Source organism: Anastrepha ludens, chromosome 5 (genome assembly GCF_028408465.1).
Source record: "Anastrepha ludens isolate Willacy chromosome 5, idAnaLude1.1, whole genome shotgun sequence".
NCBI classification, from domain to species: domain Eukaryota; kingdom Metazoa; phylum Arthropoda; class Insecta; order Diptera; family Tephritidae; genus Anastrepha; species Anastrepha ludens.
In genome coordinates, this window is record NC_071501.1 from 66,491,049 (window position 1) to 66,513,293 (window position 22,245).

General features: G+C 39.8%; 1 protein-coding gene across 2 annotated transcripts; it reads left to right on the plus strand.

Annotated features, from left to right (window-relative positions):
• The first annotated feature begins 4,964 nt into the window (after positions 1-4,964).
• Positions 4,965-20,311, plus strand: LOC128864244 (O-acyltransferase like protein-like). 2 transcript variants are annotated; one of them, XM_054103809.1, is made up of 6 exons: positions 4,965-5,635; positions 11,690-12,524; positions 14,644-14,763; positions 18,857-19,102; positions 19,162-19,720; positions 20,034-20,311. In XM_054103809.1, the coding sequence occupies exons 1-6, from the start codon at positions 5,401-5,403 to the stop codon at positions 20,160-20,162; spliced, it is 2,124 nt and encodes a 707-aa protein (XP_053959784.1). In that variant the 5' UTR covers positions 4,965-5,400; the 3' UTR covers positions 20,163-20,311. The 2 variants fall into 2 exon arrangements, with proteins under 2 accessions (XP_053959784.1, XP_053959786.1); XM_054103811.1 differs by lacking the exon at positions 14,644-14,763.
• Positions 20,312-22,245: the final 1,934 nt, after the last annotated feature.

Consider the following 22,245-nt stretch of genomic DNA (forward strand, 5'->3'; position numbering starts at 1 on the left):
ATAGTACAGAGTATTGAAAGCTGTTAATTACTATTAATTGTTTTTTTTCAATGAAGGTGATCAGTATACTACACAAACTATAAAATAATAATATACAATAAAATAACCACTTAATTGATTTAATGTAAATAAGAAAGTCTGTTAGTAGTTGATCATTATGGATTGTAAATTTTATTTGCCGCCAATTACTACTTCATTCAATTGAACTATAATTTACCCGGCTTAATGCGACTAACGTTAAATGCCATATGTAATTAAATATGATTTGTAATAAATTTAAATATTAATTAAAGTATTTAAAAAAAGTATTAATTATATGGCATTTAGTACCAAATGGTATCTGTGCAAGTAGTTAGGGTCAAGCGAGTTCAAAAGCAATAAACAGAAAGTCTGCTAAATACTACAATTTTACTTGAATACTAAGGTGACGCTATATTTTTACTGCAACTAGGCAATGCATGAAACAATGTAACAATTTATCGACTAGCGGTCGACTTTAGGCCCATGTTTAATGAAAGCACCCCTACTGCTATAGTTAAACTGCGTCAAACAGATCAATTTGCTGAGGCAACTAAGCTTTAAATTGTGTCATTGGGTTTGATGTTCGCACAATTCGGTGTGCAGAAAATGCAGAAAAGTCTAACTTTAGAACCAATTTTATTAGCTTACTAACATATAAAACATATAAAACAACAATATAATCGAGTTTTGATTTCCGCCTGACTTTGATCAGAAAAAAAAGAAACAACTGTGGGCAAAAAGTAAGGTGAATTTGGTTGTAAAATGAAAAAATCTTTATTTATTCTTGTAAATCAATTTCATCCCCTTCAAAATAAGTCTCTCTCGATGAAATACACTTATGCCAACGATTTTTCCAATCCCTGAAACATGCCAAATAGTCCATTTCCGGTATAGCCATCAGCGCCTTCTTCGATTCAGCTTTTATCCCCTCTATCGACTCGAAACGCGTTCCCCGGAGTGGTCTCTTGAGTTTTGGGAATAGCCAGAAGTCACACGGAGCCAAATCAGGCGAATCCGGTGGTTGCGGAACGATATGCGTGAAATTTTTGGCGAAATGGTCACGAAGAACGAGTGCAGTGTGAGACGGTGCATTATCGTGATGCAAAAACCAAGAGTTGTTGGCCCATAATTCTGGTCTTTTTAGACGAATTGCTTCACGTAAACGACGCCTAACGCTCAAATAATATTCCTTATTAACAGTTTGGCCAGGTGGAAGGAATTCATAGTGCACCACACCACGAAAATCGAAAAAAACTGTCATCATGACCCTTATTTTTGAACGACTTTGGCGTGTTCTTTTCGGTCTGACCTCGTCTTTAGCACCATATTCGCTTGATTGGTCGGTTGTTTCAGGGTCGTAAGCATAAATCCAAGTCTCATCTCCCGTAATGATGCATTTGAGCTTGTCCTCAAAGTCTGAAAGCATTGTTTCACACACATCAACGCGACGACTTTTTTCCAAGAAATTGAGAGTTTTCGGTACCAAACGAGATTTGACTTTTCGTAGGCCCAAATGGTCTTTCAAAATCGTTTTCACAGATCCTTCTGATATTCCGATCATATCTGTAAGGTCTTTAACAGTCAACCGACGATTTTTGAGCACTAACTCCTTCACTTTATTGACGTGTTGGTCATCTGCTGACGTCGATGGTCGTCCGGAGCGCTCCAAGTCATCAACACGTTCTCGACCCTCTTTGAAGTCTTTGTACCACTTATAAACATTTTTCTGCGACATGGTCGAATCACCAAATGCCTTCTGCAACATGTTAAAAGTTTCCGCAGCCGAAATTTCATTCCGCAAACAAAATTTGATGGCACTTCTCTGCTCAATCAAATCAGACATTGTAAAAATCGAAAATGCACTCTTGGTCGTTTGGTAAACACAAGCGTAAATATATTACTGATAATGACATTCACATGAAAGTTGGCCCAGATGTTATTAACAGTGCTGCCAACTCATGAAAAAAATAACTAGAGTGAAATTTTAATCCCGCGAAGTTTGACAAATAAATTCACCTTACTTTTTGCCCACAGTAGTATAAGGAGGCAGCTACTATTGCCCTTGCAGTAGGTACGTAGATGAAAGTACCAGGCTGGCAATCCCCAAGTAGCATTAAAGCGCCGTTTTGATACTATTATAATAGCTCCAGATATCTGCAGCCAACCAGAGCAGTTGATTTAACGGAGAAGGTCGATGAGATTTAAGTTGGAACACAATCCTAGGCTGTCGACGACAGGAGCACCCAGTGACCTGACTTTCTGCGACCTGAGTCTATGATTTTAGAAGAAGAAATTAACCTCCATCTGATCTGTGCTTTCCTGAGATATAAGTTGTGCAATTCCCCTCTAACAACAGTCAAGGGTTTGCCGACGGCCGGGTGGAAGACTTCTGAAATCAATACAGTCAAGCCCTTACTGGCAAGCTCATCAGGAATTTCATTTCCCTCTATGTTCCTATATCCTGGAACGCAAATCAGAGAAATGTTGCTTGTACACCCAAGAGATTTGATCTCCTCCTTAATGGAGTCGGAAAAATTTTTGACTTCTACTTAAAAACACTAGCAGTATTTGGAAGTTTTAAAAATAAATAAATTGGCTGATTTAAAGAAAATTCCTTCTCCGCCTCCCGATTCCATCTTGGAACCATCTGTGAAAACAGAGGTAACATCCTCGATACAGATTTTTCACTCATTCCGATTCTGCCTACTTGGAAATATTGCCCTGGCACGACCCTCAAACTCCAGTTTGCAGATAGAAGGATTTGTACGAAGTTCAGAGAAATAATGTGAGAATAAATGCCACCATACGCCTTGAGACATTGCCTCCAGAGTACCTACGAATGAGCCGAATCAATGAAAATACTTTAGAAACAATATGGTCCACATGCTCCACAAAATTTATTTCGAGATTTTACGTGGCGGGTCCCAAATCCAGCGCACAACCAGATATCTGGGATGCTTCGCTTTCTCCCATTACCTCGCTTTCAAAAGGATGTTCGGAAGTTGTGAGCTAATTGAACCGTAGGCAAAAGAATCATTCTGGCCAGTCCCAAGTGAATGGGAGGCCCAATCAGGGACTTATACACACGGAACCATCCTCCTCCAAGCTCTTACCTACGTTTTGTAAATGGTCTTGAGGATTTAACTTGGGATTACCAGTATCTTGGAACACCAAAAAGAAAAGTGAAGCCTTTGCGCATTACATTCAGCGTACAATTCAGATAGTGATACAGATTCACTGCTTTGTTGTATAAAACCAGATTCGATATAGCAAATTCATCCAACCACCAATTTCAAGCACCTTCATTTAGGAGTATCAACAAAAGTCACGTTTGTGTACTATCCCGTAGCTTTGAAAATATATGTAATAGGACTATGAATAAGTTCGTGCGGTTTTTTTCGAAATTTGAAACTTTATTGACGTAAAATGGTTACAAATTTAATATTCAAAATATTGTCCATCGCTTACTACTACTTTTTCCCATCTTTCTGGCAATTCACGGATTCCCTTTGTGAAAAATTCGGTCGGTTTTGCCGCAATCCACGAATCGATCCATTTTTTGACTTCATCGTAATTACGGAAGTGCTGGTCAGCCAGGCCATGTTGCATCGATCGGAAGAGATAGTAATCGGATGGCGCAAGGTCTGGACTATACAGCGGGTGGGGTAGGACATCCCATTTGAGCGTTTCTAAGTATGTTTTGACCACTTGTGCAACATGTGGCCGAGCATTGTCATGTTGCAAAATAACTTTGTCGTGTCTATCGGCGTATTGCGGCCGTTTTTCTCGCAGTGCTCGGCTCAAACGCATCAATTGTCGTCGGTAGACATCCCCCGTAATCGTTTCATTCGGTTTCAGTAGCTCATAATACACAACACCCAGCTGGTGCCACCAGATACACAGCATAACCTTCAGGCCATGAATATTCTGCGCCGACGTCGATGTTGAAGCATGGCCAGGGTATCCATACGTTGCCCGACGTTTTGGATTGTCGTAATGGACCCACTTTTCATCGCCAGTCACAATTCGATGCAAAAAACCCTTTCTTTTGTGCCGTTGAAGCAGTTGTTCGCATGCCATAAAACGGCGTTCAACGTCTCTTGGCTTCAATTCATACGGCACCCAATGGCCTACCTTTCGGATCATTCCCATGGCTTTTAAACGTTTGGAAATGGTTGATTGATCAACTCCCAAAGTTTTTGCAACCTCTTCTTGCGTTTGAGCCGGATCTTGATCGAGCAATTCCTCCAATTCGGTATCCATGAACTTTGGCGGCGCACCCTCGCGTTCTTCGTCTTCCAAGCCAAAATCACCACTTTTAAAGCGTGCAAACCACTTCTGGCACGTTCGCTCAGATAGAGCATGCTCACCATAAACTTCCACCAAGATACGATGACTTTCGGCTGCTTTTTTCTTCATATTAAAATAATGAAGAAGAATTCCCCGCAAAAACACATTATTTGGCACGAAATTCGACATTTTCAAGTGTGGTAAAAATATTGTTGTTTACGCTTCAAATAAAAAACTTATACTGACGTTTGTGCCTTACGACAGTAGCCCTCCAATGAATGTTTGGAAATGTGGATCGATGGAATAATAATCAAGTTACGCCATCTGTTGTAAAACCGCACGAACTTATAAATAGACCTATTATGTGTTTCTAAAGATGTACTGAACCCATATCCTTCGGGGAAACAGTCGATATGCCACGTACAAGCACACACAGCTAGAGTGTCGCGCAAGGTTTATTTTATAATGACGTATACAAGCACATTAGTAGTAGAACACATTGTTGTTAGAAGTCAATTTAGCAATAAATTCTAGCGATCATCGAACGAGCATATCAAGTATAATATTTACATAAGGTCAATCGCTTAGCCAGATAATTATAAAGATTTTTATTGCTTTGAATTTGATAAATATAAGTTTGGCAAAGCTTTTAGTTTCAGTTTTCATTGGTCTGCATGGGGCGTCACGTTGGTTCGATTTCTATCTCGAGAAGCGGGAAGTGAAATAGATATGAAAAAGAAAATTTCAAAAGAAAGTGGGATATTGAACAGAGGGAAACTTAAGTTAAATATTGTTTTAATGTGCTGGTGCGGTATTAAAAATATTAACTCACATGATATATTTTAAAACTAAAAAGAAACCTAATGTGATTTAAAAAAACATTGTGAAACTGATGGAAGAAATAAATCAAACTGTGTAGCAACTAGTGAATATTTGTTTAACCAAATATAAAACTAATACAGATATTTGAAAGAGAGAAACTAGAATCTTTAAACTTCTTAGTGATTTTAAAATTTGTGATAAATTACAATATAAAAGACAAAACAACAAAAAAGAGTAAACAGAAGGTTAGAAATTAAAACAGTCAAAATGTGCCAACCTAAGTCATATTCGGTAATTTTATTCGTCATACTGCTATGCTGTGCGGTTGCTACGCCAACACTTGGGGATACCAACAGCGATCTATTTAAACGAATGCAACAGTCGTCAATAGTCTTTGGGTTGACAACAATCAGCCATTCGGATATGGTTAGCGCCAGGTGTTACGAACAGCTGCAGGATATGCAAAAGGGTATACTGCAGCAACAGCCATGGGCAGTGAAAAGTGAGTGCAAATATTATTGTATAAAAAAGTGATTAGTTTTGGTAAATGCAGTTTAGTATATTAAGCGGTGGTGGTAATAGCTCGAGCTATGAAAGGCAGAAAATCTTTTTTTATTATATTTTAATTTTGTATGTAAAGTTTAATAGCACGGATATCAGAAAATCATAAAGTTTAATTTAATGTAGCAACAAGTAAACGCAGCTTTAGAACAGGTCGAAACTACAAACTCCGACGAACAAAATGTTAAAAAAAAAAACAAGAAATCGAAATCAAACAATGTTGAAATTGTTGAAAATAACTATCTTTAATCCATTTATGCCACCCACAGTGCTTATGCCTCCAAATCCTTTTTGAGTTGGCACTAGGCGGATGCGTTTTAATAAGAATAATATGTAAAAAGATAAAGACAAAAGTGTAAAAACACCATATATTGACATTTGACTAATTTGTATATCATTTCTTAATTTTAGTATAATATCACATTAATTTAAGGTTTATAAATTTCGAGATGATTGCACTATTGAATCAGAATCAAAAAATTTATATTTGCGAAACACTGTTAGGGGAAAAATGATCAAAAACCCATGAGAACTCGTTTGCCGACTAATCACATGGGCCACAAATTCACGATTATACCACAATTTTTCTATATTACACTAATGTATGCTGACCGGGTGTTACTCCTGACTTTGTTATAAAATGTTATTCATTCTGCTCAATACAACCGGATCTAAAATACGACGTGTATTACAAAAAATAAGGTGAATTTTAATTTTTCTCAAAAAATATTTATTTATTCTTCAATTTATATTTTATATCCTTCAAAGTAGTCCCCCCTCAGATATAATACCATAATTGGGCCTGCGTTTTTTCCAATCCTCAAAGCTGTTCTGATATGCACTTTTTGGTATGTCCTTGAGCTCTCTCGGCGATTCTATTTTTATCTCCTCAGAACATGTTAACGGTGCTGTTTTTGGCCAAATAATCTCTCACAAGCAGAGATGAGTGAGCAGATGCATTACCATGATGCAAAAGCCACGCATTTTTCTCCACAATTCCGGGCGTTTTTTCGTATTGCTTCACGCAAACGGTGCATAACTTGAAGGTAATACTCCCTATTTACCATAGGACCTTGTGGTAAGAACTCGTGATGCACTATGCCATGGTAGTCGAAGAAATCTGTGAGCAAAACCTTTACATTTGATCGAACTTGGAGTGCTTTTTTTGCTCTTGGCTCTGGTGGACTCTTCCATTGGGACGATTGGGCTTTTAAGCAAATGTTCAGAGCGATGTTCATGCGACGTTGTTTTTGGTCAAAATTCAGAACTTCGCTTCCACACGCTTCATGCTCAAAATTTATTAAAATATTACATGTGATGATCCAACCGACATATCGACATCCTCAGCTACTTCTTTAATTGTAATTCGACCCATAACAATTTTCTTCACTTCAACACTTCAATCACCCAAATTGGGGGACATCAGAATTCGTTTTAGAGGTATCGTTCCTTCGGCAAAGTTTCTTATTTTGATCCCTAGAATATGATTTTCACAAAGCAATGGGCGATTTTTTTGCCTCCCCACAAATCGACCCGGCCTAATATATAATCTTCGCTGTGAAGAAATATCTCAATTACAAAATCTTTGTTATTACATTTTTTATTATGATTGAGTAAAGAAAAGGTATTGAGATGAATTTAGTTCAGGAAAATAAGCCACACTTAACGTTTCTTCTAAGGTAAGCACATCTTGTCACGCTTTCTCCGGTGAGAGGGTAAACTTTTATCAAAGGAAACCACGTTGTAGTTCCTCTGTGCTTCTAATTTCTCAAATTTCTGGTAGAGTCATTCTCGTAATTAAGTAAATACCGGCTTCACAAGTATACACCCGGTCGATTAGAAAAAATGGTTCTTAGATTGTCCAGGTATATTGAAGAACGCTTAGGCCTAATATGACAAGTGATTCATTACTCTGCAATGAACCCCTGAAAAGTATTTTAGTACTCCGGCCATGACATTCCAATTAAGGAGACCTACAAATCTCTGGGCGCCAGTGTCTTAAAGAAAATATCTGCCACTTCGTTGTTAATATATTCACTGTAGTCAGGTGCCGATATGATTTACCCGTATATCTCGCACTACCTGCAAGGTCCTTAATCCCATCCATGTTGTTGTTGTTGTTGTTGAAGTAGTTGAGTATGTCTACCGAAATAATCCTACTTAGCGACCAGCACCGTTTTACTACCACTGTCCTCGTAGGATGATGTCTTTTTTTCAGATCCATTTAGGCGGCCGCCGTAGCCGAATGGGTTGGTGCGTGATTACCATTCGGAATTCACAGAGAGGTCGTTGGTTCGAATCTCGGTGAAAGCAAAATTAATAAAAACATCTTTTTAATAGCGGTCGCCCCTCGGCAGGCAATGGCAAACCTCCGAGTGTATTTCTGCCATGAAAAAGCTCCTCATAAAAATATCTGCCGTTCGGAGTCGGCTTGAAACTGTAGGTCCCTCCATTTGTGGAACAACATCAAGGCGCCCACCACAAATAGGAGGAGGAGTTTGGCCAAACACCTAACAGAAGTGTACGCGCCAATTATTTTTTTTTTGTTTTTTTAGTGAGATCCAAATACAGCAGCAAATTTTTTATCTCGATGCCTAAGATCTCATTAATTTGCTGTAAAAAAGGCTTACCGAAGCGAAGTCTTGCCCTAGCTAGCCCTGGACATACACATAAGTAGTAGAAAATACTTTTCTTCACCCCTTCCGCTTAACAGCTTCTGCAGATGTGATTGAAGGGGAGGTTGAGTCTGGCTGCATGATCCCCTACCTTCCAATGACCTGTAACGGTTGCAGTGATGCGTGAAATGTTTGGTCGAGAACATCCTAACAAGTGACTCGTCCTTTGGATTTAATACGACGGCCATGTGTTTATTGTTGTAATACATGTAGTTAATTGCTTCTACCTTCTTTCGGCTAAAGCATGATAGTGTGAAGCAATGGATGCTTTTATTATCCCCAGCGTTGGGGATAAAAATCACCTTAATCCTCCTCCAGCTTTTTGAAATATGCCCTAGCATAAGGCTTTTTTTGAAAAAGAAATCCAGCCACGGAATCGTCGATTCCCGAGTGTTCCACAGCATGGAACATCGCCTATAGAATTCTATCTTGGGATGCGATGTGGTTTATTGTATTGTATGACAGGTTGGACGTTTGAATACTATTACTATTTTTCTTAATCTGTTCTGTGTGCCCTAGGAAACGTGTATTTATAAGATATTCTGAAGTATCGACCGAGGATTTTATCCATTCTCCGTTATCTTTCCTTAAGAAGGAAGGACAACTACCTAGTCTGGCCGTATCTTTGGTTGATTCGATGGAACTACAAAAATCTCTCCAAGCCTCTGTCTGGGCTTCTTGCCATTTTACTGAGTTGACTTAAATCTTCATTCCACCAGGTGGGATAAGTTGTTTTGCAATATGTGGCAGGACGTGAAGCCTCAATCCCTTTCGCCAACGAAGCTTCAAGAGCTCTTACTTTGTCATCCAAGTCTTTACTTGACGTTAGGGTTTTATTTATGTATTGAAGTTAAGACTGGATTACTCTACGGAATATGTGCAAATTTGTTCTTCTAGGGTTTCTATATGGGGTTAGCTTCCCAAGTTTAAGATTGATACCGAAGAGAATCCAATTATGGTTCGAAAATGATTTCTCCACTTTGTGACTATCTGGGAGTTACTGTTTGTGCATGGAGTAACGTCTAAGACCTCTGCCCAGCCTGGAAAAGTTTCCGAGCTCGGAAATGTATAGGTTGGGGTGGTCCCTACATTACATATGTCGAGATTGGTATTTAATAAGAATTAAAAAGTTACTCACCTCTTTCATTCTCCTCCGAACTGCCCCAGAGCTCGTTTCTGGCGTTTGCGTCGCAGCCCATCAACAGTTTGTCCGTGTTGTTCAGTGTTGATAAGAACCGATCAACTTCGTCTGGCGGCGCCGGTTAATCATGCGGCATGTATACTGATGCCAGGTATATTGTCGATTTTTGCAACTCCACCTTCACCACTGTAAAATCAGGAGTATTAAAATTAGAACACAGAAAAGCTTTTAAGTGTTTTTTAGTAACTATGAATGGTCGGGGCTTACTGTCTGATTTAGTGTAAAATATAAAGATATTGTTATTGCCTTGGAACCCTTTAATCTCAATGGCCCAAGGATCCTCTATGATTTCGATGTCGATGTCTCCCTCCATGAGGAAAACATCCAAGTTCTCTGTAGCACATTCCGAGTTCTGCAGACTAACCTCTATGGCTTTAGGCATCAGGTTGGTTGTGGTCTTCAGCTAGGTACACCTTTTCTAGCTTTTCTGGCTGTATGTTATTGTCGACTTCATCCAGGTCGTCTTCATTTTCCTTGCTGTCTGCTTTGAAAATTTTCGATTTGGCCTTTCCCAGACCAAACCGCATTTTGTTGTCAGATTTTCCGAGTACTGGTGAGCACTCATCGTTAATCTGTAAAACGAATGGCGTGCTGGCTATTTTGCGGCGTTTCTGCCTTCACGATTGCCCAGTCGTCCATCAGCGCCGCAGGGTTGTGCGACTTGAGGTACTTCAGCACATCTGCACTGCTTAAGTCCATTACTGGTAGCCAAATGCGAGCGCGAGAGGGCAAGGTATGCCCCTAGCCGGAATGAGCTTAAGTTTTAAGCCTTCAAGTGAGCTGCTGACCTTAGTAATGCACTTTGCTAGGATAACTCTTAACCAGTCGTCGTCGCACTTGATTATCATACAGCATCGAAGTACTCCTGCAGAATCAAAGGAAGGGAGAGCACCGCCCTGTACTCCAACTACATGCTTGTCTAGCACGAGCTTGGACAGTTTGGCCTCCACCCGCCCCCACTTCTGCAGGATTATTCTGCCGCTGTTACGTTCTCGTCGATCAGTGGATAAAGGAGGCCATCCTTAACCACCTCGCTGAATGGTCGTTGTTTTGTTATTTCCTCGATGCAGTTGGACACCTTCGGTCTCTTCGGTGCCTGATCGATCACGTCCTATGACCTATTTCTTTTTTGGATATGAAGTTTTCATACTCCTCCAACAGATGGTGGTATTTTACCTTGTCAGCCGCGTCACGCTCGTCAGTCGCTCTAGCGAGTTCATTCTTAGCAATATTGCTTAGAATGAACTGCGCCTTTGTATAGCGAGACTTCATGTGGGCACCTTCTGACTTCGGTTTTTTGCGGCCTGAGTCTCTCTCTGAGTGCCGTCTTCCTCCTTTTGTGATGTTGGTGGTAGGAATATTTGTTGTTGTTATTTGCTCGGTAAGCGAGTGCTGTGGCTGGCACTTCCCTTACTCTTTACTGACTCAGCCGCATCTTGGCTGGAAGCCAGCAGGTTATCCTCCTCGGAGGAGGGTATTGTGTCTCTGCGCGGCACGAGTGTTTTGGTTTTATCTTTTATAGTAGTTATCATCTGAAGGCTCCGTTCGTGATGCACATATTTTAATTTCCTACACCATTCAGTCCTCGGCGTGATTTCAAGCACACCTTAGCTTGGGAATGTATTGGTATGGTACTCTCCGTATAGATGATTGGACGAACGTCACACGTGCCGTTTTGCGAATGGGTGGCCAAACCCTATACGGAGCTTCCCTCTTAGTTCATGGTAAGTTAAATTCCTCGATAGAATTTATCCTCCATTAAGAATTTAACCTCCATTTAAGACCAATAATGAAAGGGTCCCATCCATGAGTCCCTTGTGGTATTTATATTGTCTCTAGTTCTTGTAGTTGGTGAAGGTGTGCTTTTAAGTATTCCAAATATGCCATCTGGCCGAAGGTTCAAATAACAAACCAATTATTCGGAGGCATTATTCTACTGTTGGCTCTTTAATATACATATACAATAACTCAGAAGATTTAATTGAACATGATATGTCCATGGTACGATCACAAGCTTCCAATAACCAGATAAGTTGATTTAAAACGTAAACGTAATCGAAACTAAATCATCTCTAAAATTTAATTAATGAATTAAAAATTATTTTTCTTTGTTTTGCAGTGTATGACGCCTCAGGATCGAGGGACTCAGGCTTTATAACTGGCAATGGCCTCTGGCTAGGCAGCCGCGACACTTGTGATGCCGTCAAAAAGCCAATTAATCTTAGAATATCGAAACACATACCACACATCATGAATCCGAAAATCATCAAGGATACCGCGCCATTCTCCACCGATTTCCGCGTCGTCCATATGTGGCACAATTCTAGTTGGCAAATTGATCCAGTATTTCCATATTATGAACCTCGCGTCAGTTTAGGTCTTTGCTTGCCCAGCTCTTGCACCATCTCCGAGATAAGGCAACTAATGTCTACTTATGTTGAGAGCGAAATATTTATGGCCAACGATTTTTATAACACGCGTGTACGCGTGGAAAGAGTGACGGATCTTAAACTGCGACCTGGTTTCTTTACACGACCATCATCGCTAATTTTTGCGACTTCGTGGGTTTTGACTCTGATACTGACATTATGGGCTTTAGCGCGACGCATGAAGAGAAGTAGTGAAGACGCTAATGTTATTGAAAGTGAGGAAAAGTTTGCGGATGGTACGGCCCCGAAGCGTGATTCGAATGCACAACAGTTACGTGAAAGAGGATTTATTGATTGCTTTGAAGTACAAAACAATTGGCGATTGCTATTTCCATCGGATGCGGCTGGTCAGATGAACGGCATTTCTGCAGTGAATGGCTTACGGTTTTACGGGGCAATGGCCGTCACGTTATTCCATCTACTCTGTATCAGCTATTTGGCGACGGGCAATAAGTCGCATCATCATAAAGTCACGGATAAACTGGGAAATTTTGACGTCTTCGTGGATTTGTTCTTTACAATGAGGTAAATTTGACTCACTTTAAGAAATCGGGTATTTTAAATAAATTGAAATTAAAATTTCTTCATGAGAGCAAAACGAAAACAATTTAAGCAGTTTCTGGAGTTTACTAAATTTAGGAGTATGCAATATATTTACATAAATTATAAGTCTTATTCAACACAATTATTTTTTGTATAAACTTTATTAAATTAAAGCGTTTTTACAAAGATCTCTTAAAATATTATTTTCCTTTTTACAACCGGAGTGATCTGCCAAGTGGTCTAGTTGCAACAACCAGCACTGCTGTTAATTCTAATTGGAACAAGCTGAACCTCGCTCCCTGTCACATCTCGCTGTTAGCTGCTCTGTTTGCTCTCACAATTATTCAATCAAACTTGTATTGGAGTCGTGTGCTGCTAAATGCACTGATCGCTTTCGCATTGGTTCACCCACGCTTGTTTTCGAAAAATTAGGTTTATGCGAATGATGTCTTTGCTGTTGTTATCCACTGATCGCTGTCACGGCAATTGGTTCGCACTTGCTTTACAACTACTGGGATGTAAAGTAGTATGAGTGTGATGTCGTTATCGCTGTTAACTACAGTGATCGCTCTCACAGCGTTCGGTGCTCACTTGCCTAACAGCTTTTGGTAATGCTGTAAGGTTGTATGCTCGCCATATTCATTAGATGGAGGGCATCAGAAAACAGAATCTTTTACGTGGGTGGCCAGCAGTTATTACTGCTTAACTTATATGTAAATGGTTCTTAAAGCAAGATCGAAGCTTCACAAAATGGTAAAACTCACATGAGATGACATTTTTTACCCATTCCTGGAGAATTGTTTGATCGGCACAAATTTAATTTGGGAAATCCTAGAAAGCACATTTTATCCTTCGCTCAAACTTCGACAAGTCTTGGCTAACTCCAAGCTGCCTCCGAACAAAGAAACGATTTTATATGAGGAGCTTTTTCATGGCACTTGGAGGTTTGCTATTTCCTGCTAAGAGGCGACCGCCGTTACAAAAATCTTTTTTTTATATTTGATGTTGCCTGCCTTGAGTTTCGCATACGGGCATTACCAAATGAAAGCTACGCACCAACGCATTTTTCTTTTGTGTTTTTATTTGAATAAATAATCCTAAATATCACAAAAATACCCTTTATTATCGGTCAGTCCATAAGCTTGTGCGTTTTTTAAAGGTGGTTTTGAAATTAATAAAAAAGATGTTTAAATTATTTATTAATCATTAATATATTTTCCTTCATTATTTACAATGTCTTCGCAACGTTTAGGCAAATTTTTAATTTCCTGCTCAAGAAATTTTTTGTCTTTGGAGCAAAAATACGCTTCGATATACCATTTTATAGCTTCTTTTGAGGAGTAGTTCTTGTTACTCATATGGGATTGAAGTCCACGGAAAAGGTGATAATCATAAGGTGCAATATCCGGATAGTATGGTGGATGCGGCATTAGCTCCCATCCGAGCTCGTTCAGCTTGCCTAATGTTCCCCTTGTGGTATGAGGTCTTGCGTTGTCGTGGTGAAACAAAACTGCCTCAAACAAAGTGCCTCATTCAGGTTTGATAGCTGATGGGAATAATAATCAGCAGTTGTCGTCTGGTTTAGTTCCAGAAGTTCATAATAGACAATACCCCTCCATAGCCCACCAAATAGACAGGAAAATCTTCTTGGGAATCTCTAGGGGTCGGTTCTGGTGTTTCATCTTTATCTAACCATTGGCGTTTGCGAACAGGACTATTTTAAAGGACCCATTTTTCACCACTAACGATACGGTTCACAAAACTTTCATTTTCAAGCAGCTGAGAACACACTCTCACTATCTGCTGAAGGTTGGCGACGGAAAGTCTATGCGGAACCCATTTTCCCAGCTTTGAAACCTTTTCCAACTGAACCAAAGAAAATATAAACAGTTCCGTTATATTCCGCGAATAATTTTTGTATGCAAAAATCAAACAAAAGTGAAATTATGGGTAAAATACGCACGATCTTATGGACTGACCTGATATTATCTACTATAAAGTCTTGCTGAGTTTATTCAGGCTAATAGAGCGCGCGTACATGTCCATATGTTTTCTTATTTTTTTGTTAATGTTTCTACATTTTTTCTTAATGTCTTTACAGTGGCTTCCTGCAAGTGTATCATTTTTTTCGAAACACCAAAACAATTGAAGCAATACGAACATCTAATTTATTACAAAATACGCAACTGGTACTCCTGCACCTATTCCATCGGTTGCTTAGGTAAGAGTCAAAAAGAGTTTTTAAAACTTTAATTAAAGGAACCATAGAAGAGCAAGGATGATAAAATGCAGTGTCGTAGTCAAAGCCATGGTCATTCAAGGGGGCGCAAAATTAGCCACCCTATCGTCGTACGCCAGTCATATTTGACGCTTGTGAAGCTGTAATATGCAAACAGGCAAGCAATGGAGCGAATAAAGGCTGAGTTAAAGATTTCAAATATTTTTTTACGAAATGATTTAAAATAATTTTCTATTAAATGACTTAAAATAATATTTTATTAAATGATTTAAAACATTTTTTTTTGATTTAGTTCAAAAGTTATTCAAAAACAAAAGTCGGTGATTAATTTTGCGCCACTTTATATTAATATTCATCACATATATAAGGAATGTTATCGCTGCCTTGGAATAGGGCACACACCAGCAAACTGCGGTGGCCCTGATAGAAGGGATACGTGTATCAGATGCAGGAAACCAGGGCACAAAATAAAAGACGGCAAAGCAGCTCCCAATTGTATTCACTGCGAACACGCAAAACGCGACCGCACTGACCACCAGCCAGGGTCACGGGAATGCTCTTTACCTGAGAAGTCGCACAGCAGACGCTCTGCTCGAACAAATCGCTATCGAGAGGGAGCAGTACTGTCAAACACTACGAAACCGGTAGTTGCTACACATACGTTCAAAATAAATGCTTCACAATGCTGAGTTTCTATCTTATCCCCAGCGACAGTATTGAACAGGTCCTTACTACGAACTCACGGGGAAAGCATATACTAGACATGACTGCCAAACTGGACTTGTAGTTTAAAAGACAGGAAACGCCACTACTTTTAGGAGACCAGGATGTGAGCACACCACGCCGGGTGATAGTGGCTGATAGCCTAGCTGAGGCAATCAACGGGTGGGAAGTTCTGGAAGAATGTACTGGAAGTGACCATCATTATAACACATTAATCGACGCCGTGATTATATGATAGTCTGTATCCTCCTCTTGGTTGGTGAGAAACTTCCTGACTTCTGTTTCCACCTTCGCTTTAGCCGTCAAGGAGTCGAAATCTCGTATCTCAATCATGGCTATCGGTTTTGACTCCACGCTTGAAGTCGTGCATTGCACAGTGCTTTCCAGCTGATGCAAGGGCACTTTTGTGACTTTTTCTCCTCTACCAAATTCCAAGGCCCCAGCCTTCGTTTTCCTGATGGACCTTAAATTGACTGAATCGTCAGTCGTAATCTTCGTGCCCAAGTCCTTCAGCACATCTGCATAGCTAAGACCTTCTGCGGGTTTCATCACAACAGCTTCTGGCTTTACGTGTTGTGTTTGCGGCTTGCTCCTTTTGTTTGGCTCGGCTAGCTTATCCTTCCACTCCTTTTGGTTTCCCCTCCTATTAACTGTCTTCCAACCTTCATAATTTTTCTGAAGGGGTCCTGTTTTGTTCCCTATGGGTTCATTTGCCCTGGCTTTTTTACAGCTATCAAGGGCAACTGGACTGGTTCCAATGCGCCTCGAGTTTATCGTCGCAGAGGTGGAAGTATTTGTTACTTGCTGGATGGCAGTGTTCTTACGGGGGTTGGAGAGCACCCTTTCGTCTTCTGCTGTCTTTCACGAACGACTGCAGCGCATCGTTACATCCAGCAGCTCAGTCATTTTGTATACTCCAGTCTTGACTTCGTTGCTGATGCTATATTGACGTCTGAACGCCTGCTGCATAGAACTTAGCACCTGCTTATTGAGAGATCGCATCTTCCTCCACCCTCCTCATATTCCTAATTAGCTCAAGCCGAGGAATAATTTCAATTTCGTCGTTTGGCGCGCTTTCTTTTGTGGGGATCGTTTCTGTGTTGCCATTCGTTGGAATGGGAGTGACGAGCCGTTCTGCCGCTGTAAGAGTACTGGCGTATACTGCGCTAGTTGTATCCTTCCAATGGCGGTATTGGAGGCATCCTTCATCTGAATGCTGATGTTACTGTACCCGTGGCCATTTGCGGGGCTATCAGCTTTGACGCAGTGCCGACTGATCCGCTTTCAGCTGCATTCAAGATTGGTGCGTTTTTTGCAAGCAGGGAGGTCATGCGAGGGTTGACTCTACGCTTCATGGGGAATAGAGCTCAGAGCCAGGACAGGAACTAGTCAGGATTTCTCAACGGAGCCTGCACCACCAACTTAATGCTGTAAGTAACGTACCCGAAAGGTTGCCACAGCTTTAACGGGACGGATGCGGTTGTAACATTAGCCTATCAGCCATTTCGGTGGGGTGTCACCCTCCTGTACTGAGGTGATAGAATACTACTTTCACCAGCCCATAGATTTCCTAATGTAAGAGTATTTTCCAGTATACTGTAATCAGGATCTTACTGGTCTCGATCCTGATGAGCTTTACAGAGCTGCCGCTGGAAGTACTCGGGGTATATGAGGCCTTTCGAGACGAATATTTTATCGTAAAAATTATACATAATTAAATAAATAAATGCATATGTTTGATGAAAAAATCTTGTGATTTCATATGACGTTTCATCTTAAGAGGGGATAAATTTAGAGTGACCCTAAAAAGGATTTCGATGTTAACTATGAAATAGGTGGATGACAGCTTGCTTGATGATTATTTCTTATTAAATTTTAATATAATATTTATATGAAGGAAGAACCCATACCGTCAACAAAAAAGGAAAAAGTTGTCAAAAATCAACGCGATTTAAACTTGTAACAAAATTCTATGTGCTATAAAACTGCATACTCGAAATTTTTCTAAATATTCTGATTAAAAGTATGAAATTCCTATGAAAATTTGGTGAATTGTTTTAAGTATGCACAAAGTCTGAAACCTGATTTATATTGTTTTTGGAAGAAAATTAACCATATTCTAATAAAAAAAATGTTAAAATTAAAAGAGAAATGTTATAAATAAATTGGCAAAATTTTTCGATAAATACCTGTAGAATATTATTTAACACACTGTATGGGGATATATATATAAATTATCCGTAGTTGTTTGTAGTTGATCCTTTTTGATAGATCTTCAAATTAGTAAAACAAAAAGCACTTCACTTTAATATCATAAAATTGGATTATTGAATTTCTTCTCAACCCAACTACCTCACTCAAGGTCGCGGACAATTCTAAATCTATTATTGATTCGCAAACCTATTCTAGTCTTATATCCGTATCAGGGCCCGCTGTGTAAGTGATAAGCGGTTCAATACCGATGGACTAGACTTTGAGAGGAAAAAGTTGAGAACATCAAAGAACGAGAGGTTGGCAGAAGGTATTAGCAAACCTCGCTACATGGAACAGCAGAAGCTTCGATGAAGACAATTTTTATACAAACAAAATGTTTTCTGGGCACAGTTATTTCCAGAAATACCTGTTCAAAATAGGGTGACGCTGAACGCACATTTTTCCAATGCACGCTTTGTGAACAAGAAATCATATAACCACCCAAAATCTAATCGACAAGATGCTAAGCAGCGAGGAATCGTGGGAAATCAACAGTGGGCTCGCGGAAGAAAAAGGGGGACGCAGGAACATAAGCAGGTATCTTGTAGTGTGTCACTCTGAAGTAATGCGAAAGCGTTTCCAGGGTGGGCGACGGTTCCTAACTAGGGGGCGTTTTTTAGTCTCAAGACATACCACTGCTACGGCTTTGATGGTGCATTACGCATTTTAACCTCCTCATCCGCAAAAAAAAAAATCGTTGTTCTTGCTTTTGTTGTCCGTTTGCTGATGTTCTTAGCTAATTAACATTTAATTTCGCCTCATAATGCATTGAGAGACATTGCCAACTGCATTTTATAAGGCAACTGTGGGAAGTCAAGGTCAAAGCCGGTCTCGCCCTCAGGTTATACAAGAACTGCGCCACTGCCGGCAAACGAAAGTGGGAAGCAAGCAAGTGTCACAACGATCAGTCAGTCGAGTGCGGGACGAGTTGCTGGAAAGCAGAATTAGAGTGGAGCAAATTAACTTCTGTTTCATTTTGGGCGACTGGTCCATTGATTTTTTTAAGTGTAGAGGATTGGAAATCTCTAACTTATATATATATTTTTATACTTCTTAACTTAACTCTTTGTTTTCTTTCTATTTATTACGCCTCATATAGATTGGGCCCACTTTATATAATCGCTACCTGCCTGGCCGATGCTGGATCTCTTATGATTGATGATTTAACAGTTTTCCACTTCAGTTATCGGTTGTATGAGAAGTGTGAATTGTATTGGTGGCGTAATGCTCTATTCATACAAAATCTTTTCAATCACGGAGACTTGTGCGTATTTTGGACCTGGTCATCAGCATGTGATATGCAATTTTTTATATTAAGTACAATTTTGCTCATCACCTATGTTAGGTAAGGATGGATGATGAAAAATGTACTTAAAATTTCTCACATTCACTTTTAACCCATAGACACCCGAAATCTGCAATAGCTCTTATCTTATCCATCACAGCAGTCAATTTGGCGTATACATTTTACATTGGTACGACAATGAATTTCGAATATTCGCTCGAAACCACATCGACACTCTTCACCGAACTCTACATGAATCCGCTGTCACGAGTTTTCGCTTATATAATTGGCGGCGTGGCTGCCTGGTTCTTCGTACAAAATCAGCAGCATAAACTTTATTCGCAATTCTTTCAGAATCAGTCGTTACTGGAATTTCTCGGCTATTTAGCGGTTATATTTTTCTTCACATGCAGTTTTGCAACAATCGAACCAGGCTATTCCGTATTTTTCTACGTTGTGTTTTTGGTGGTGCAACGTCTGTTATTTTCAGCCAGTGTTTGTTGTATGATATTTGCAAATGCATTGGGTAGTGTGAAATGGTTCTTTCGCGTACTGGAAAACCCTATTTTCAGCAAATTCAATCAAATCACCTATGCGATGTTCCTGACGAATCCTATGTGCGTTTCGCTAGCCACGGCGTTCGGCAATGCGGGACTCTATACGAGTCCCATGCGATTGGTGAGTATATTTATGAATGCATATATGTACATATACGGAAATTAATACAAGGTGGCGCAAAATTAATCAACCTATCGGAGGGTTTATAGTATTTACAAATGGCGTCATACGTCAATCATATTTGACACCTGTAAAATAGAAAGCTGCAATACACAAACAGACAAAATAAATAAATATTTTCATCACTCAAAATCATGATGATTAATTTTGCGCCACCTCCTGCCATACATGTATGATATATAATATGTCGGCTTAAGTTTTGTCGAATACTTTATATGTATGAGTAAATTTGTATTATCTCTTAATATTTCAGATTGTTGATTACATTGGCCACTGTGCTGTGCTTTACTTTACCTGCACAATTTTCAGCTTGTTTTTCGAAGTGCCATATAAGAATATTTCAAAGCTGATGTTGCTGCGACTCAAATCGAAAACGAGCTAAGGAATTGTTGCGAGTTAAAGTTGTAATTGATTTCAGTTTAAGAAAAAATATATGTGCGTATAGTATATACTTATTGTAATAGTTAAGATATTTTTACAGAGAAATATATTAGGCAAGTAAAAAATATAAATAATTTCGTATCGAAAAATAATTAAGTTTTTTGGTTTTGGTTTTTCAAGGCAATTGTAATAAGGCTATTATACAAAAACGGTAAGACAGGCACACTCTCGTATGTACGCCAGCAGTTACATGAAATTAGCAGATCCCGGTGGTCGGGACGCTACATACGAGTATCGATTCAACAAATTTTCTCTAATACCTGTTGTGCCTCAGCAGGCAACGACAAAGCGGCACGTGCATTACTGCCTGGGAGAGATTTCCCATAAAAAGCAGCTACATATATCAAACCATTATTTTTTTTCTTATAAACCAACAAGGCACAGAAAAGAAATATTGGTGTAGAAGCTTCGAAAAATATCAAACAAATTTGTATATGTTTTACATTTCAGTAGACTTTTAGTAAAATAACCTAATTCGACTTAGCACGTTTTAAATGACAAACATTAAATTCTCTTCTATGAAATTTTTGTCACTGAAATCTGTAGCTTAAGAACTATATATATACCTATATATAATTGGCGCGTACACTCCTTTTGGGTGATGGGCAGAGCTCCTCCTCCTATTTGTGGAGTGCGTCTTGATGTTGTTCCACAAATGGAGCGAGCTATAGTTTCAAGCCGATTTCGAACGGCAGATATTTTTATGAGGAGCTTTTTCATGGCAGAAATACACTCGGAGGTTTGACATTGCCTGCCGAGGGGCGAGAACTAACCAATCAAAATTATCACAGTTTTATATCAAAAATCAGGACTTATTAACTTAAGAGCGAAAAATGTTAAATTCACATAAGGTGTTTGAAGACGAAGATAATTCGATCCAAAATTTGCAGTTAATACCCCTGCGGGTCGGGGGCATGCCTGTCGTAAGAGGCGACTAAAATCCGACAGGAGAGGAAGGGGGCTCAGCTCGAAAGGCCCCGAGAACCTCTAGCGGCAGGGCTGTAAAGCTCATCAGGATCGAGACCAGTAAGATCCTGATTGCGGTATACTGGAAATATTTCATATTAGACAGTCTAAGGGCCGGCGAAAGTAGTATTTTATCACCTCAAATGAGTAGGGTGACACCTCACGGAAATGGCTGATAGGCTACAATCGCCTCGGACAAAGCTGATAGCTCCGCAAACGGCAATGGACACAGTAACATTAGCATTCAGAGGAAGGATGCCCCCAGTACCAGCATTGGAGTGCTGCAGACGGTGTGTAGTACACGCCAACCAGTACTCTTGCAGCGGCAGAAAGGCGCATTACTCTAACAACTGCATATGACAACACCGTAACTATCGCTACAAAGAGAGCGCGTCAATCGACGAAATTGAAATGTCTCCTCGGCTAGAGCTGACTAAGAATATGAGAAGAATGGAGTAAGATGGGATCTTTCAATGCAAGCTGGTGATAAGTTCGATGCAGCAGGAGTTCAGTCTTCAAAAGAACATTAGCAACGAAGTCAAAGTTGGAATATGGCTGAGCTGTTGGATTTAACGCTGAACTACAGATGTTCGTGGAAGGCAGCTGAAGAGGGAAGAGCGCTCTCGAGTCCTCGTACGAACATTGTCACCCAGCCAACAGCAGATATTCCCACCTCTGAAACGATAAACTCGATGCGAATGGCAACCAGTTCGGCTGCACTTAAGAGATGTAAGAAAGTCAGGGTTAATGAGCCCAGCGGAAACAAAAAACGACCCTTTCAGAAAAATTACGAAGGTTGGAAGACAGTTAATAGGAGGGGAAACCAACAGTTGTATTTGGCTTGACAACAATCAGCCGTTCGGATATGGTTAGCGCCAGTTGTTATGAACAGTTGCTGGATATGCAAAAGGGTATACTGCAGCAACAGCCATGGGCAGTGAAAAGTGAGTGCAAATATTACTGTATACAAAAGTGTCTTTTAGTTGTCAATGCAGTTTAGTACATTAAGCGATGCTCTAACGAGCTGATGGAGGTATGCGGGGCAGCAAATCTTTTAT

Bases quoted from the DNA above. Each gene is read 5' to 3' on its own strand.
- LOC128864244 (XM_054103809.1), top strand. From the start codon at position 5,401: ATGTGCCAACCTAAGTCATATTCGGTAATTTTATTCGTCATACTGCTA. The intron at 14,764-18,856 runs GTAAGAGTCAAA...CGCCTCATATAG, and splicing joins CTATTCCATCGGTTGCTTAG to ATTGGGCCCACTTTATATAA. The intron at 19,721-20,033 runs GTGAGTATATTT...TTAATATTTCAG, and splicing joins ATACGAGTCCCATGCGATTG to ATTGTTGATTACATTGGCCA.